We start from the raw sequence: 16,336 nt of genomic DNA, 5'->3' as shown, positions 1-16,336 counted from the left end.
AGTAACCTCGTGTTTTTGGCTCGGTGTTGTTACAAACATGTCTCAATCCAGTCCCAGCGCTCCTGTGCCCTCCTCCTCCAAGAATAAAAGTAAGGACAAGGGGCCCAGCTCAAAATCTAAGGGGAAAAGCTCTCAGTCCTCCAATGCACTAAAGGAGGCTGAGAAGAAAATAAAGGCCCTCGAGGCCCAGCTGGACAAAGCAAAACCAAGACAAGGGCCTAGCCCCTCAGCCATGGTTATTCCACCCGTTTATCAAAGCCCGCTGGGTCCTCCTCCCCTGTCATCGGCCACCTTCGAGGGGCCTCCCTTTCAAAGCGCTGGGGGTCTTTCACCAGACCGCCCATTAAGTGCCCCCCCACCATCTGAGGGATTTCAGAGATCAGAATGGAGCAGGCCTGCCTCTCAACCTCCAGCAGCTACAGCCACATTCACGCCCACAGCAGCAGGGCTCAGGGGCTCTACAGATAACTGGCAAGCCATGTCTCCCTCGGTACAAGACATGATTGCTTCAGCTTATGCACAGGGCATAGCAATTGGGGCCCAACAACAACATCAATCCCCACTGCCACCTCGCCCCAGCAGGCAGGATATCTGGTCAGCTCCTGCACCTGCACCTTCCCTGCATGACTCTTTTCAGGAGGAGCAAGAGTTCAGAGAGGCCTTTTCAGACCCAGAGAATGAGCTGTCGGGGGATGAAGCCACCTTACCAGAACAGCCTGTATTAGCAGGCTTATTCAAGGCACCCATTTTCAGGGTTCTCCTAAACAAGGCCAGAACCACACTAACTTTGACCAGTGCCCAAAAGACGGCTGACCAGGATGTGGGCACATTACCCGCTTCCAGACTCATTAATGAGCCTCAAAGGGACTCAGAAACTATCCCTGCAGTGCCCATATTTGCAGAAAACATAAAGAGGCCCTGGCAGCAACCAGCAGCAGCTCTGGGTCCCTCAGCTCTGGACAAGAAGCTTTACTCCTTCGATCCAGAAATAGAGGATTTGCTCCAATACCCGGCTGTGGATACCCCGGTTACCTCGCTAATTTCCAATGCCCTGGTTCCATCGGAGATGGCGGATGGTTTGCGGCCCGATGATAGGAAGGCCGAGAACCTGATCCGGAGAATGCACCAGCTATGTGCCTGGTCCTTGAGAGCTGCTATGGCAGCCTCCTTCTTCAACCGGGCCTCAATCCTTTGGCTTCGAGACATCCTCCCCAGGTTGGGCCCGGAGGACGCTCGCCTTCGCCAAGACATTAATAAATTGATCGCCTCCACGGAGTTCTCCGCCGATGCCACCTTGGCTGCTTCTAGGTTTTCATCCAGGGCGATGGCTACCAACCTTTCCACTCGACGCCTAATATGGCTCCGCTCTTGGCAAGCGGACGCCAAATCGAAATGGCGTCTTGCAACCGCGCCCTACCAAGGGACCACACTTTTTGGAGAATCACTAGATAAAGTCTTGATCGAGGATAAAGACAAGAAAAAGGTGCTGCCAAGGTCGGCGAGGAGGCAAGACAGGCGGGCGGCCCCATACTACAGAAGGCAGCCCTTTCGAGCGGACACGGCCGCGCCTGCGGCCTCAAACACCAGGCCATATGGACAGAGCTCCTACACGCAGCCATCCTTCAGGTCCGACAGAACAGGTTATGGAGACAGGAACCGACAGTTCCAACAGCCCCGCAGATCCTTTCGGGGCGGGAACAGAGGAGGGTACCGAAAACAAAAATGACTTACCCATCCAGGTACCCATCGGTGGACGCCTGCAGTCCTTCTCAGGCTCTTGGCCGGCTATTTCCACCGACATTTGGGCGCTAGATACCGTGAAGAATGGTCTGCGCATCAACTTCCTACAGACTCCTCCGGACAGATTCCTACAATGCCCGTCGCTATCTCAACCAAGATGTTCCCTGATTGCCAGGGAAGTACAACACCTGTTGGACATTGGGGCAATAGAACCGGTGCCAGTACATCAACAAGGACAGGGGTTCTACTCTATCGTGTTCTTGGTCCCCAAGACGTCCGGCGGCTACCGCCTGATTCTCAACCTCAAGCAGCTGAACATCTATGTTCGCTACCAACGTTTCAAGATGCATTCCTTACAGTCAATCCTGGCATCCATCCGACACCACGACTGGATGACCTCCATCGACCTCAAAGAGGCGTACCTGCACGTACCAGTTCATCCACATCATCGACGTTTCCTCCGCTTTTGTATACAGGACCATCATTTCCAGTACAGGGCAATGCCCTTCGGACTTTCATCGGCCCCCAGAGCTTTCACCAAGCTTCTGGATGTACTGACAGCCGACCTGAGAACCAGATCCATTCGTCTCATGGCCTATCTGGACGACGTAATCATCTTGTCCAGCAGCCCTCAACAGGCCAGACTAGATCTACAACGGACAATACGTTCTCTAGAGACCTGTGGTTTCACGATCAACTATGTGAAAAGCCACCTGAATCCAACCAAACAGCTCTTACATTTGGGAACTCTGATAGACTCTGCAGCCGGAATCGTTTACCTGTCATCAGAGAGGCAGCAGAGGGTGAGGACGCTGATAGCTTCTATTCAGCACCGCACCAGGGTCCCCTTGGCCCTTCTATCCCAGCTGCTAGGAGTCTTCATCTCCTGCATCAGCATCGTCCCATGGGCGCGGCTGCATGCCCGCCCGCTTCAATGGCTCCTCCTCCCCTTCCAAAGAGCACGCATGAGCCACTCCAAACACCAGGTACGTCTCACGTTACCCGTCCGTCACTCTCTGCCCTGGTGGACGTCCCAAGCGCTGACCAGAGGCTCTCCCTTCCTACACCATCGGGAGGTGACGATCACTACAGATGCGAGCCTCTCCGGCTGGGGAGCACATTGCGGCTCCAGAGTGGCCCAGGGTCTCTGGACAGCAGACGACCTGAGGGACCCCAATATCAACTTACTAGAACTAAGGGCAGTCTTCAAGGCACTCCACTCCTTCAAAGACCGGGTAGAGGGACAGCATGTCCTCGTCATGACGGACAACGTAGCAACAAGGGCCCATATAAATCATCAGGGAGGTACGAGGTCGGGCCGTTTGATGGAGGAGGCTCACTCCCTGATGTCTTGGGCGGAAACACACCTGGTCTCGATCCAAGCAGAACACATCTCAGGATCAGACAACACCCAGGCGGATTGGTTGAGCCGCACAACCATCGACCCGGGGGAATGGTCATTGAACCCGGAGGTTTTCCAGGACATTATACACCGTTATGGGGAACCGGTAGTGGACCTGTTCGCGACCCACCTCAACAACCAAGTGGTCCGATTCTACTCCCGGTTCCCGTGCCCGGGAGCCGACCGTATCAATGCGCTCCTCTCCCCATGGCCAAGGGGTCTACTCTACGCCTTCCCTCCGACTTGCCTTCTACCCAGGGTAGTCTCCAAGATACTCTCGGAGCAGGCGGAGGTGATTCTCGTCGCCCCCTTTTGGCCCAGACGACCATGGTTCGCGGACTTGATGGACCTCTCAACCTCCCCGCCATGGAGGATCCCATACCACAGACTCTCCCTCACCCAGGGGTCATTGGTGCACCCAGAGCCTCAGTGGTGGAGGCTTGCCGTGTGGAGATTGAGGGGGACCGCTTGAGGGCGGAATCCCTGTCGGAAAAGGTCATCCATACCATCCAATCGGCTCGACGCCCGTCAACGACTCGCATTTACCAAGCGACATGGGCAGCGTTTTGTAGATTCTGCAGAGCTCGAGAGATCCCCCCTCGCTCAGCCTCCATCTTACATCTATTAGACTTCCTACAGAAGGGGCTGGACGAAGGGCTGACCCCAAACACCCTTCGCAGGCAGGTGGCAGCTATTGCCACGGTCTTAAGACCAGACCCCCTTCGACCGATTTCCCATCATCCATGGGTTAAAGACTTTCTCCGAGGAGCCTCGAATCTTTCTCCTCCAGTTATCCATCACTTCCCATCCTGGGATTTGACTTTGGTCTTACAGGCCCTTACAGGACCTCCTTTTGAACCACTGAGAGAAATCACGCTTCGCCTTCTATCAATCAAAGTAGCGTTCTTAGTGGCCATCACATCTGCTCGCAGGGTGTCGGAACTCGCGGCATTGTCAGTCCGGCCGGACCTTTGCGTGTTCCACCCAGATCGAGTTACTCTTCGGTTAGATCCCAGCTTTCTGCCGAAGGTCAACACAAGATTTCATAGATCCCAGGACATAATATTACCGGACTTCTGTACCCACGGTTCACACCCGTCAGTCTTACGCTGGCACAAAGTGGACGTCCGTAGAGCTCTAAAGATTTACATTCGACGGACCAGCTCTTTCAGGAAATCAGAAGCATTATTCGTTTCCTTCTTCCCAGGATCCATGGGCAACAAGGTGTCCTCTAAAACTATCAGCCGATGGATCCGGTCCTGCATTATGGAGGCATACAGGACACGTGGGACACCTTTGCCAAGGACAATCACGGCTCACTCTACCAGAAGTGCAGCCACCACTGCCGCCTGGAACACACAGGCGTCAATCGATGACATCTGTCGGGCCGCAACCTGGGCGGCCCCCACGACTTTCATCAGACACTACCGTATAGACTCATTCGCTTCATCGGAAGCGGCATTCGGTCGCAGAGTGCTGCAACGGGTTTGTGTTCAGACACCCCTGGTCCAGCCTATCCCGCCCTAGTTGGTTTGCTTGGGTATATCCCACATTGGACTCTCCGAACAGTGCAGGGGAGAAGGACCGTTGAACTTACCTGAACGGTCTTCTCGCTGCACTGTGAGGAGAGTCCAAACCCTCCCGGCTTCTTGGCCCAGGGGTTCAGTACGTTACCAGTTTAACTTCTTAGTTAATAAAATTGGTTTGTTTACACTATTCCTTCGTTTTTCTTGACTGAACCTGAGGAGGTAGAGGGGGGGCGGGACATAATTATGTTAATTTTTAACTCAGTCCCTGCCAATGAGGCTGAAGAACAACCCACATTGGACTCTCCTCACAGTGCAGCGAGAAGACCGTTCAGGTAAGTTCAACGGTCCTTTTCAACCAGTGTGCCGTGGCACACTAGTGTGCAGTGGGACATGGTCAGGTGTGCCGCAAAGCTCAGAGAGAGAAAGAAAGCAAGAGAGAGAGAGAAAGAGAGGGAGGGAAGGAGAGAGAGAGAAAGAGAGCAAGAAAGAGAGAGAGAGAAAGACAGCAAGAAAGAGAGAGAGAAAGAGAGAGGGAGAGAGGGAGAGAAAGACAGCAAGAGAGAGAGAGCGAGAGAGAAAGCAAGAGAGAGAGAGAAAGAGGGGGGAAGGAGGGTGAGGGAAAGACATAGAGGGAGGGAAGGAGAGAGAGAGAGAAAGAGAGCAAAAAAGAGAGGAAGGAAGGGAGAGAAAGAAAGAGGGATGGAGAGAGAGAAAGAAAGTGGAAGGAAGGGAGAGAAATAAAGAGGGAGAGAGAAATAGAGCAAAAGGGAGGAAGAGAATTTTTTTGTCCAAACTTTTTTTAGCCCCCCCCTCCCCCCCCGCCCCACTCAATGTGCCCCAGAGTTTCGTAAATGTAAAAAATGTGCCGTGGCTCAAAAAAGGTTGAAAATCACTGCTCTAGCTGACTGTAGATCTGTAGGTGAGCGGTTCAAATCTCATCACCGGCTCAAGGTTGACTCAGCCTTCCATCCTTCCGAGGTGGGTAAAATGAGGACCCAGATTGTGGGGAAAATATTCTGGCTCGGTTAAAAAGTGCTATTGCTAACATGCTGTTATGCCCTTTGTTAAAAGGGCACTATAAATAAACGTATATTATTATTATCATAGTATAGGTCAGTGATGGCGAACTTTTTTTCCTTGGGTGCTGAAAGAGCATGCACGCACAGTATCGCGTATGCGCGAGTGTCCACATCCATAATTCAATGCCTGGAAAGAACGCGTTTGGTAAACTTTGGCTCTATCTACTCCAAATAGAATCTTTCATGACCAAGATTGGACCTCTGAGAGATATTGTATGCTGAAACCTCTGTGGGATATAGTAGGAAGGAACATGGAGGTAAAGAGGCTCCATTGAACTTACTTTTAGAATCTGTTGTCTCAGGCTAGTGCTCTTATGAGTTGGAATAGCAGCAAGTATGGTCTTTTAATACCTGGAAGGATGCCGTGAAGATGATTTTTGGAAATGAAGATGAAGGCTAGCTGCTAAAATGACTAAGGCCGATTCAGACAATTCCTAATGGCTTCTAGAGATGGAGTATTGGTTTGAATTCAGATAATGCGGACAGGGAATAGTGGTCCTAGAATTTGTATTGCTGAAGGTTCATTATCTCATGAGTACAGTGGTACCTCTACTTACGAACTTAATTCATTTCGTGACCAGGTTCTTAAGTAGAAAAATTTATAAGAAGAAGCAATTTTTCCCATAGGAATCAATGTAAAAGCAAATAATGCATGAGATTGGGGAAACCACAGGGAGGGTGGAGGCCCTGTTTCCTCCCAGGAGATTCCTAGAGAGGCCCCACAAAGGCTTCTCCCTGCCTTTTCTGGTTACAGTTTCAGAGGCTCAGGTTATTTATGCTCAGGATATTTATGCTCAAATATCATCTGTTACAGCATGCAATGATGAATACACCAAAGTTTGTACATGTAACACTATATTAAGGGAGTTGCATTGCCTACCAGTTCATTTCTGGGTACAGTTGGCCAACTTTAAAGTCTACATGATAACTCCATGAATAGCTTCAGGGACATGACTCTTCAGTGAGGCATTTTGTACGAGTAAGATGATACTTACTTACTAACTTACTTACTTACTTACTTACTTACTTACCTACCTACCTACCTACCTACCTACCTACCTACCTACCTACCTACCTATTTATCTATTTATTAGATTTGTATGCCACCCCTCTCCGTAGACTCAGGGTGGCTCAAAACAGCAATAAAACAATTCATAACAAATCTAATAATTTAAAAACATTTAAAAACCCTATTATTAAGCAGACATACATACATACCATACATAAATTGTATAGGCCCAGGGGAGATATCTCAGTTCCCCCAAGCCTGGCGGCAAAGCTGGGTTTTAAGGAGTTTGCGGAAGGCAAGGAGAGTGGGGGCAGTTCTAATCTTTGGGGGGAGCTGGTTCCAGAGAGTCGGTGCCGCCACAGAGAAGGCGTACATCATATTGATTGATTATTATATTAAGATTATTAACTTTTCGGTCTCTCTGAAATGAAGCAGCAGTTGTAGCAATCAGTTATAGAATTACTCAGGTATGCTAGTCATAAATAAGCTATATTAAGTCATAATTGACACATAGTACATTTTCTGGATATAACAATAAGTAGTAAAGTTCTATCCCTCAGTAAAATTTTGTCTATTAATTTTATAGTTAAGTATCACAACATTGGGCTAATGAATAAAGTATGCTAACTAAAGGATATATTTATCAGCATTTCCTAGCTGAAGTGCAGAACTAAATGCTACCATTACGAAATCTAATATTGGATGAAACTCTTTTTACTCCTTTTATTTTGTTGCTGCCATTTTGCATTTTGGTGTCTAATGTGGGTATCTCTAATCTTACTAAAACATATAGGTATTTGGGACATAATAGTATGTTTAATCTGAATCGGTAGATAAACTATGCCTGATGCTTAATCTATTATAGCTCTGTATAATGGGTAATATAATATTTTCTTTATTTTATAATACCATATTCATATTCTAAGCAAAGAAAAAAAAAGCTTATCTGTAATGTTAAAAACACTGTATTTGCCACTACCACAAATAATTTAGATAAACAGGTAGTATCCAATGGCTGTTTTAATCAGATACCACTTACCTGTTTTATTTGCTTTTGTTGTCATAATGCAAGCTTTGTATACCATAAGTCTTTGATTTACAGTCTCAGTTTTCTATTTGCACATCTGATCATAGTTTTCCTTTCAATATATTTAAAGAACATTTTATTTAATAGAATAATTTAATATTTAACTAACCTGTAGACTTTAATGGAAATCTATATATAAAAATTTCTTATGTAGCAAATGCATAAGTCTTAAATCTCAGTTACCTATTAAATATATACATGCATTTTGGTTCTTGAAAGATGTTTCCAATAGAATCCTCTGTTTATATTTTGTAGAGAATATTATTTGTCTATAGTGTCTTGAAAAAAGGGTCCAATGGACCCACTGAGACTTCTGCATAAAAATGCATACAACTGTTATGTAAACATTTTATAGTTTTAATTGGAGATACCCTTATAGGGCAAATTGCATATTTCCCCCAGTGGACCATGTTTTATGGTGATGATAATGTTCTGCTCAGCTGTTGTTTGCAATTTCTAGTGTATTATTAAATTTTGTCATGTGTTTGTTTTCTATTTGTTGCAGAAATTTTAAGTCAAAAATATCTAAGTATACTGTGTTCCCTCGATTTCTGCGGGGGATGCGTTCTGAGACCGCCCGCGAAAGTCGAATTTCCGCAAAGTAGAGATGTGGAAGTAAATACACCATTTTTGGCTATGAATAGTATCACAAGCCTTCCCTTAACACTTTAAACCCCTAAATTACCATTTCGCATTCCCTTAACAACCATTTACTCACCATTACTCATTATTGAATAAGACCCTTAGTGATCCTGATATTTATAAACATAAATTTATATATTTTTTTTGTTATTTATTTGCAAAAACTATTAGTTTGGCAATGACATATGACGTCATCGGTTGGAAAAAATGTGGTATAGGAAAAAAACCGCAAAGTATTTTTTAATTAATATTTTTTGAAAAACTGTAGTATAGGCTATTCGCGAAGTTCGAACCCGCGAAAATCGAGGGAACACTGTATAAGCAATTTCACTGTTCACAAAAAACCCTAAAATTACAATGAATTTTTCTTTTTCTTTTCTTTTCTTTTTTGTCCCATCACATTTTAGTCATTGTGTGCCCAGTATTTTGCAGAAAAACGTGAAGATGAGAAGATGTGTGATCATTTGATAAGGGCAGCCAAGTATCGTGATCATGTGACAGCAACTCAACTGATACAGAAAATCATCAATATACTGATGGACAAGCATGGAGCCTGGGGCAATTCTCCACCAAGGTAAATAGACAAATTACATTTTGGCAGTGCATGCATTTATTTAAGTGGCACCAGTCTTGAAAGGACAGTTAACAGTAAAATTAAATTCAAACTTAGGGGGGGGGAAATACAACTGAATCATTTCCTAGATATTTCACTTTTTTCTAATGACTCTAAAGGAAAAAGAATGCTTATGTTGAAGAAGACAACATTGCTGACCTCTCCACTAAATAAATTCAATAAAGGTTGGTTCATTGGTTTCTGCACTTTTTAAAATAAGGTTTGTGTTATCGGCCTGTAAACTTTCTAACAGAAAATACAATTATTTTCACTTTATAACAGGCCACACTGACGATAAAATTGTTTGATAATAAAATTGTGTGATGTGCTTGGCAGTATTCTTAACATCATTACATACGTGTAAATGACATTATCAGGAAAACCAAATGTATTTACAGGAAAGCTACAATGAAATCCCTTTAAAACATATAGGGTTTTTCTGTCCTAATTAATGGCTTTTAAAAATATATGTATGTTTTTTTATATTTTTCTGCATAACAAAAGAAACCAAGGAAAATTAAAATGTATTGCGATCTTTGATGTTTTTTTATGGTTTTTTAAATATTTCATCTTTCTTCAAATCTGCGTAACTGGAACGAGCTCTGCTTCTGAAGGCCTAATACTTTCCCATTAATGTCATTTATTTTGTTTTGATATTGATGGCTTTTCTAATGCCATACGATTAGTAGAGTACAATGCTGGCAGCCAGCCTGGGATCGGCGCTGCTTTTAATAAATCACAATCAGCCCCGTGCCATTACATCAATATTTTTAGTCAATTATGGAGAAGGTCAGGTGCTACATTCAGCATAGAGCCCACAGCATGTGGCATTTCAGAAACATCTGGTACTGCAACAAAACCGTAAGCAGGGTGTGTTATGTGTTTGGAGTTGGCAGGGAGGAATCTAATTTATCCTCCTTGATGGGACCAAATAAAACCTGCTTCTTACTTTATGGATAACACAACGATGAAGATAGCCGTTCGGAGCATGTTACATTTGCTGCGCTTAATGCCCTGTATGTAATCATATTCCCCGAAGTTTTTGTTCAATAAAATCTGTAAATGAAAATATTTTTTCAGGAGCAAATGGGAATTGTTGTTTCCTCGCAGCAGGAATCTAATATCTTTTGACACTTTCTGACCTGCCTGAATGCAATTTGTGTCTCAATATCCAGCTCGCAGTAGCTTTTTGCCAGGAGAGAAGAAAGTGTTTTTCCTTCTCCACTAAATTTTAAAGTCGTGGTGTTGGTTTGACATGCAGAGAAGCCCCCCCCCCCCCCAAAAAAAACAACTAGTTTGATAATTCTGCCCTTTACTGTCACTGCATTCCACCTCCCCAAATGTGTGGTGGTTTCAAGAAATAATGGGAGAAATACCTGTTCATCCATATATTAGTCGAGTTCGACTACTGTAATGCTCTCTACATGGGGCTACCTTTGAAAAGTGTTTGGAAACTTCAGATCGTGCAGAATGTAGCTGAGAGAGCAATCATGGGCTTCCCTAGGTATGCCCATGTTACACCAACACTCCGCAGTCTGCATTGGTTGCCGATCAATTTCCGGTCACAATTCAAAGTGTTGGTTATGACCTTTAAAGCCCTTCATGGCATCGGACCAGAATATCTCTGAGACTGCCTTCTGCTACACGAATCCCAGCGACGAGTGGGCCTTCTCCGGGTCCCGTCAACTAAACAATGTCGGTTGGCAGGCCCCAGGGGAAGAGCCTTCTCTGTGGTGGCCCTGACTCTCTGGAACCAGCTCCCCCCAGAGATTAGAACTGCCCCTACCCTCCTCGCCTTTCGCAAACTCCTTAAAACCCACCTTTGTCGTCAGGCATGGGGGAACTGAGATATCTCCCCCGGGCCTATACAATTTATGTATGGTATGCTTGTGTGTATGTCTGTTTAATAATGGGTTTTTTTAATGTTTTAAATTGTAAATTATTAGATTTGTTATAAACTGTTTTTATTGTGTTGTGAGCCGCCCCGAGTCTACGGAAAGGGGCGGCATACAAATACAGTAATACCTCGTCTTACAAACGCCTCGTCATACAAACTTTTCGAGATACAAACCCGGGGTTTAAGATTTTTTTGCCTCTTCTTACAAACTATTTTCACCTTACAAACCCACCGCCGCCACTGGGATCTCCCACCTCTGGACCTTCCGTTGGCAGTGAAGCACCCGTTTTTGCGCTGCTGGAATTCTCCTGAGGCTTCCCTCCATGGGAAACCCCACCTCCAGACTTCCGTGTTTTTGTGATGCTGCAGGGGAATCCCAGCAGGGGAATCCCAGCATTGCAAAAACAGGTGCTTCGCTGGCAACGGAAGTCTGGAGGTGGGGTTTCCCATGGAGGGGAGCCACAGGGGAACCCCAGCAGCACAAAAACAGGCGCATTGGCTGGCAAAAGGGGTGAATTTTGGGCTTGCACGCATTAATTGCTTTTCCATTGATTCCTATGGGAAACATTGTTTCATCTTACAAACTTTTCACCTTAACAACCTCATCCCGGAACCAATTAAGTTTGTAAGACAAGGTATCACTGTATAATAAATAGTAATAATATTAATATTACTGTCACCTGCAGTGAGGCTCAGGTGGAAACTGAAGGAGTCTGATAAGAATAGGAGAATAAGCCGAAAAGAGGCCACATATGAGCAGAGTGGCAGAAGTTTTTTTTTTTTTTAGTGGATAGAGCAGGCATTGTGTTTATTTGGGTCAGGAGACAAATCATCTTTCATGCGGGTGACACCTGGTAAAGTGGCTGAATGTAAGAAGGATGAGGAGAGATGATGGAGAACACTGGATGGAAATCTCTGAGGACATACTACCCTTTTCTCATATCGTCCTTCATTGCATTCTAATAGGCTGACTAATGTACCATGGAAATTCACTCTTGATATTGGGGGTGGGTCTCCTCTCAGAAAAATGCAATAGGTAGAGTTGGAGACATTTTTAAAAAATTAAGAGAATCTCTTTATATCAATATTTCCAAATGCTTTTGATTAGGTTAGGTGGACGGGTTTGGGCTCGAATTTCAGTTCCTTTTTTTTTAAAATAAAAAAGGTCCATTTCAGATAAGTTGAATATGTTTTAATGGATGCCCTCAAGCAAGAGGCGTCTCTGCCTAGAGACATTTATCTCCCCCCCCCCCCTCCATTGTCACTAGCTTGCCGGTAAAATCTTTGTGATGCTCTCTCCAATTTTTCTTCAGTAAATCAAATCTTCCTTCTCTCAGAAAGATGAATGCTATAAGGTTGGGGTGTTATAAAAAAAATCAATGCGGGCAAAATTGAAACAGTATGCCTCTGTATTGATTGGCCTTGTGAAATCGAAACTAACAGCTTTGTAACTGTTTCAGTGGACAGTTAGCTGACCTGTAATGGACAAACTATCAATATTAGCGTTACTATTTTATCTTGTAGTTGTCATTTTTTAAAATCCTGACTCTAAGGAAAGGTAAAACTAAGCTGCATTTTTGTAATGTGGCTTGTAAGAAGTAACCTTATTGTGTTTTACTATTTTTCTGTTGTACTCTTATTAACAAATGTATTTGATATTCAAGAGCAGCAAGGCGAAATGTTTTTAAGAGCAGTGATTATTTTTTATTTATCATATTTAAGTAATAACATGAAAAAATGTGGTGCTGATGATGACAATGGCAATGCTGGCTTATATCATACTTTTTATAGAGTACTCAAAGGACTCTAGCAATTATATAATGATAAAAAATCAAGCTCAAATAGTTAAAATAACATACAACAGTTAAATAATTATCTATTACAGTGTTCCCTTGATTTTCGCGGGGGATGCGTTCTGAGACCGCCCGCGAAAGTCGAATTTCCGCGAAGTAGAGGTGCTGAAATAAATACACTATTTTTGGCTATGAACAGTATCACAAGCCATCCCTTAACACTTTAAACCCCTAAATTGCAATTTCCCATCCCCTTAGAAACCATTTAGATTATTACTCACCATGTTTCTTTATTAAAGTTTATTTAAAAAATATTTATTCAAAGTGGATGAAAGTTTGGTGATGACATATGACGTCATCGGGCAGGAAAAACCATGGTATAGGGGAAAAAACCGCAAAGTGTTTTTTAATTAATATTTTTGAAAAACCGGGGTATAGACTTTTCGGCGAAGTTCGAACCGGCGAAAATCGAGGGAACACTGTACTTTCATTTATGAAATTCAGATGAAGAGTAGAAAGAAGTCAAAACCTTCTTTGTTTATCCTTAAAAAAATTAACAGACATTCAAAAGCAATTTCAGTTTCACTTTCCCAGGTTCAAGTCTCTTTGTTTAACATATGTGATATGTTAACATATTTATACAGGTATTGGGGTTCTTACCTGGGTGGGAAGGAACGGCATTCTGGTTGTGAAAATGGAACTGCGTGCACAGCTCTGGATGACCGGAGGGCAGGCATGCGCGTTGGAGCGAGATTTGGCTTCTGCGCATGGATAGGATACAAAATCTTTTGAGAGGACACACAGTCAGGTGGGCAAGATTTTTTTCAAATATTTTTTTATTTCGCGCCTCCTGAGATTTGCTTCCTGTGCATGTGCAGAAGCCAAGTCTCAATCCAACCAATCATCTAGAGTTGTGTGCGCATCAGCACCGGTAGCAGAGGTAAGTTGCAACCCCCACCTGATTTATACCCCTCTAGGTTTAGAAATTCTCTAAAAGTGCTCGGAAACTTCAGATCGTGCAGAATGCAGCTGCGAGAGCAATCATGGGCTTCCCTAAATATGCCCATGTTATTCCAACACTCCGCAGTCTGCATTGGTTGCCGATCAGTTTCCGGTCACAATTCAAAGTGTTGGTTATGACCTATAAAGCCCTTCATGGCACTGGACCAGAATATCTCCAGGACCGCCTCCTGCCGCACGAATCCCAGCGACCGGTTAGGTCCCACAGAGTTGGCCTTCTCCGGGTCCCGTCGACTAAACAATGTCATTTGGCGGGACCCAGGAGAAGAGCCTTCTCTGTGATGGCCCCGACCCTCGAACCAGCTCCCCCCAGATATCACAGTTGCCCCCACCCTCCTTGCCTTTCGCAAGCTCCTTAAAACCCACCTCTGTTGTCAGGCATGGGGGAATTGAAAAATTTTTCTCCCTTCCCCCTAGGCTTATAGAATTTATACATGGTATGTTTGTTGGTATGATTGGTCTCTTAAATTGGGGTTTTTTAGATTACTTTTTAATATTAGATTTGTTACATTGTTTTTTATTGTCTTCGGAGAGGGGCGGCATACAAATCTAACTAAACTAAACTAAACTAAACTAATTACATTTAAGAAAAACACATATTAAGTTATTGGCAATTTTCTATATCTCAGAGCAATTAATTAGTGTGAATTCTATATCTCATAGGCAATGAATCTATCTACATTATAACCATCAGACATAAACTTTTGGTCTTTTTAAAAAATTCCATCTGTCTTCTGACACATCCTCATTCTTAGATTCCAAAGTGGTTCTCCTTTCAGAAATTCTCCTATGAGTCTCGCCCTCAAATACTTTGTGGACTTCATCTATTCAGACACAGATGAGCCTTTAATAGTACAAAAAAAGTACCCAACCCATTTTAGGCTATTGCTCTTTTCTGGGTTTATTCAACAGCCATCAAAACCAAAACTATTCTAACCATGGTAGTATCTCTAGTACTGCCATCATCTCTGTAACCATACATCTTCTTTCCAGAATTTTGTCATATTTCATCTTGTATTGATAAAGTCTTTCTCCTTATTACCAAAGCAGAAGAAGGTACCTATTACAGAGATGGTTTAAATTTTTCAGGGATGAAGGCATACATGAAGAGCTAATGAAACAGAGCAAAGTTATCCAAAAACTTGTTTTATATTTTGAACAAATGAATCCCATAAAGGGAAGGTATCTTTAGGTCAGTTTGGCTAACCTTTTCCAGATTGAGTGCCCAAAGCACATACGCCTGCACGCCCGCTGTTGTGAGCGCTCCTCGTCCACCTCTGGTAATGTTGGATTCTGAGGAGGATGAGCCAGGCCCTTCTGGATACCCTGGGCCAGTGGGGTTGCCAGCTGATGTAGAGAGTGAGAGTGATGGAAAATAGACCTAGATGAACCCGAGAAACCACCAGAGGGGGCAGATATGTCAATGGGGGTTTGATCCGAGTCAGAGGACAAAGGGGACATTAGAGTGGATGAGCCACTCTTAGATGCTAGATTCAGGAGGTTACAAAGCAGACAACAACTGACACATCTCCCCCAGGCTTTTATATTTTATGTTTGGTATGTATGTGTTGTATGGTTTTAACTGCTGGGGTTTTTATATATATTTTTATTCCAATATTAGATTTGTTTCAAAACATTGTTTTATTATTGTTGTGAGCCGCCCCGAGTCTTCGGAGAGGGGCGGCATACAAATCTACCGTGTTTCCCCGAAAGTAATGAGTGTCTTACTTTCTTTTTATCCCCCAAAGCCCCACTATGTCTTACTTTCGGGGTATGTCTTATATTGGAAAAAAATTGTCAAATTTTTTGTTTTAACCATAAAATTAACATTTAGACGTGGTGATGTATGGAGGGGGGGCGGCGCGGAAGTGGGCAGGAGGCGGCGCTCATTAAGATCAGAGGGAGGTGGCAGACGCGGCGACGTATGGAGAGGGGGACGGCGCAGGTGTGGGCAGGAGGCGGCGCTCATTTGGATCAGATGGAGGCGGCAGACGCAGTGACGTATGGAGGGGGGCGGCGCGGAAGTGGTCAGGAGGCGGCGCTCATTTGGATCAGACGGAGGCGGCAGATGCGGTGACGTATGGAGGGGGGGCGGCGCGGAAGTGGGCAGGAGGCGGCGCTCATTAAGATCAGAGGGAGGTGGCAGACGCGGCGACGTATGGAGAGGGGGACGGTGCGGATGTGGGCAGGAGGCGGCGCGCAGCTAGATGAGAGGGAGGCGGCAATACCCCCGTGTTTCCCCGAAAGTAAGACATATGTCTTACTTTCGGGGTACGGCTTATATTAGCCGACCCCCCTGAAACCCCCGATACGTCTTACAATCGGGGGTGTCTTACTATCGGGGAAACAGGGTAATAAATTTTTATTATAACAACACTTGTATGGTAAAAGGAAGTAATTTGTAGCTTTAACTCCAGGGGGTTTGCTGACAACTCCCAGCAGGTAAAAAGAAAAGGGTCTTGGGAAATTCTTTTTGGAGTTTCCACATTGATTTCACGGATGCTGTGTTAGATCTGGGGTTCCAG

At 44.5% G+C, this 16,336-nt stretch overlaps 1 protein-coding gene across 6 annotated transcripts in view; it reads left to right on the top strand.

Moving 5' to 3' along the window:
* LRBA (LPS responsive beige-like anchor protein) overlaps positions 1–16,336 on the top strand; it is a 453,900-nt gene that overhangs the window by 165,158 nt on the left and 272,406 nt on the right. For all 6 annotated transcript variants that reach the window (XM_070757811.1, XM_070757810.1, XM_070757809.1 and 3 more), the window contains one exon: positions 8,896–9,062. In XM_070757811.1, coding sequence (XP_070613912.1) covers positions 8,896–9,062 — 167 coding nt within the window. The remainder of the gene's footprint in view (positions 1–8,895; positions 9,063–16,336) is intronic.

Source organism: Erythrolamprus reginae, chromosome 7 (genome assembly GCF_031021105.1).
Source record: "Erythrolamprus reginae isolate rEryReg1 chromosome 7, rEryReg1.hap1, whole genome shotgun sequence".
NCBI classification, from domain to species: Eukaryota; Metazoa; Chordata; class Lepidosauria; order Squamata; family Dipsadidae; genus Erythrolamprus; species Erythrolamprus reginae.
The sequence above is the reverse complement of the archived record's forward strand: the minus strand, read 5'-3'. Positions and strand labels throughout refer to the sequence as shown.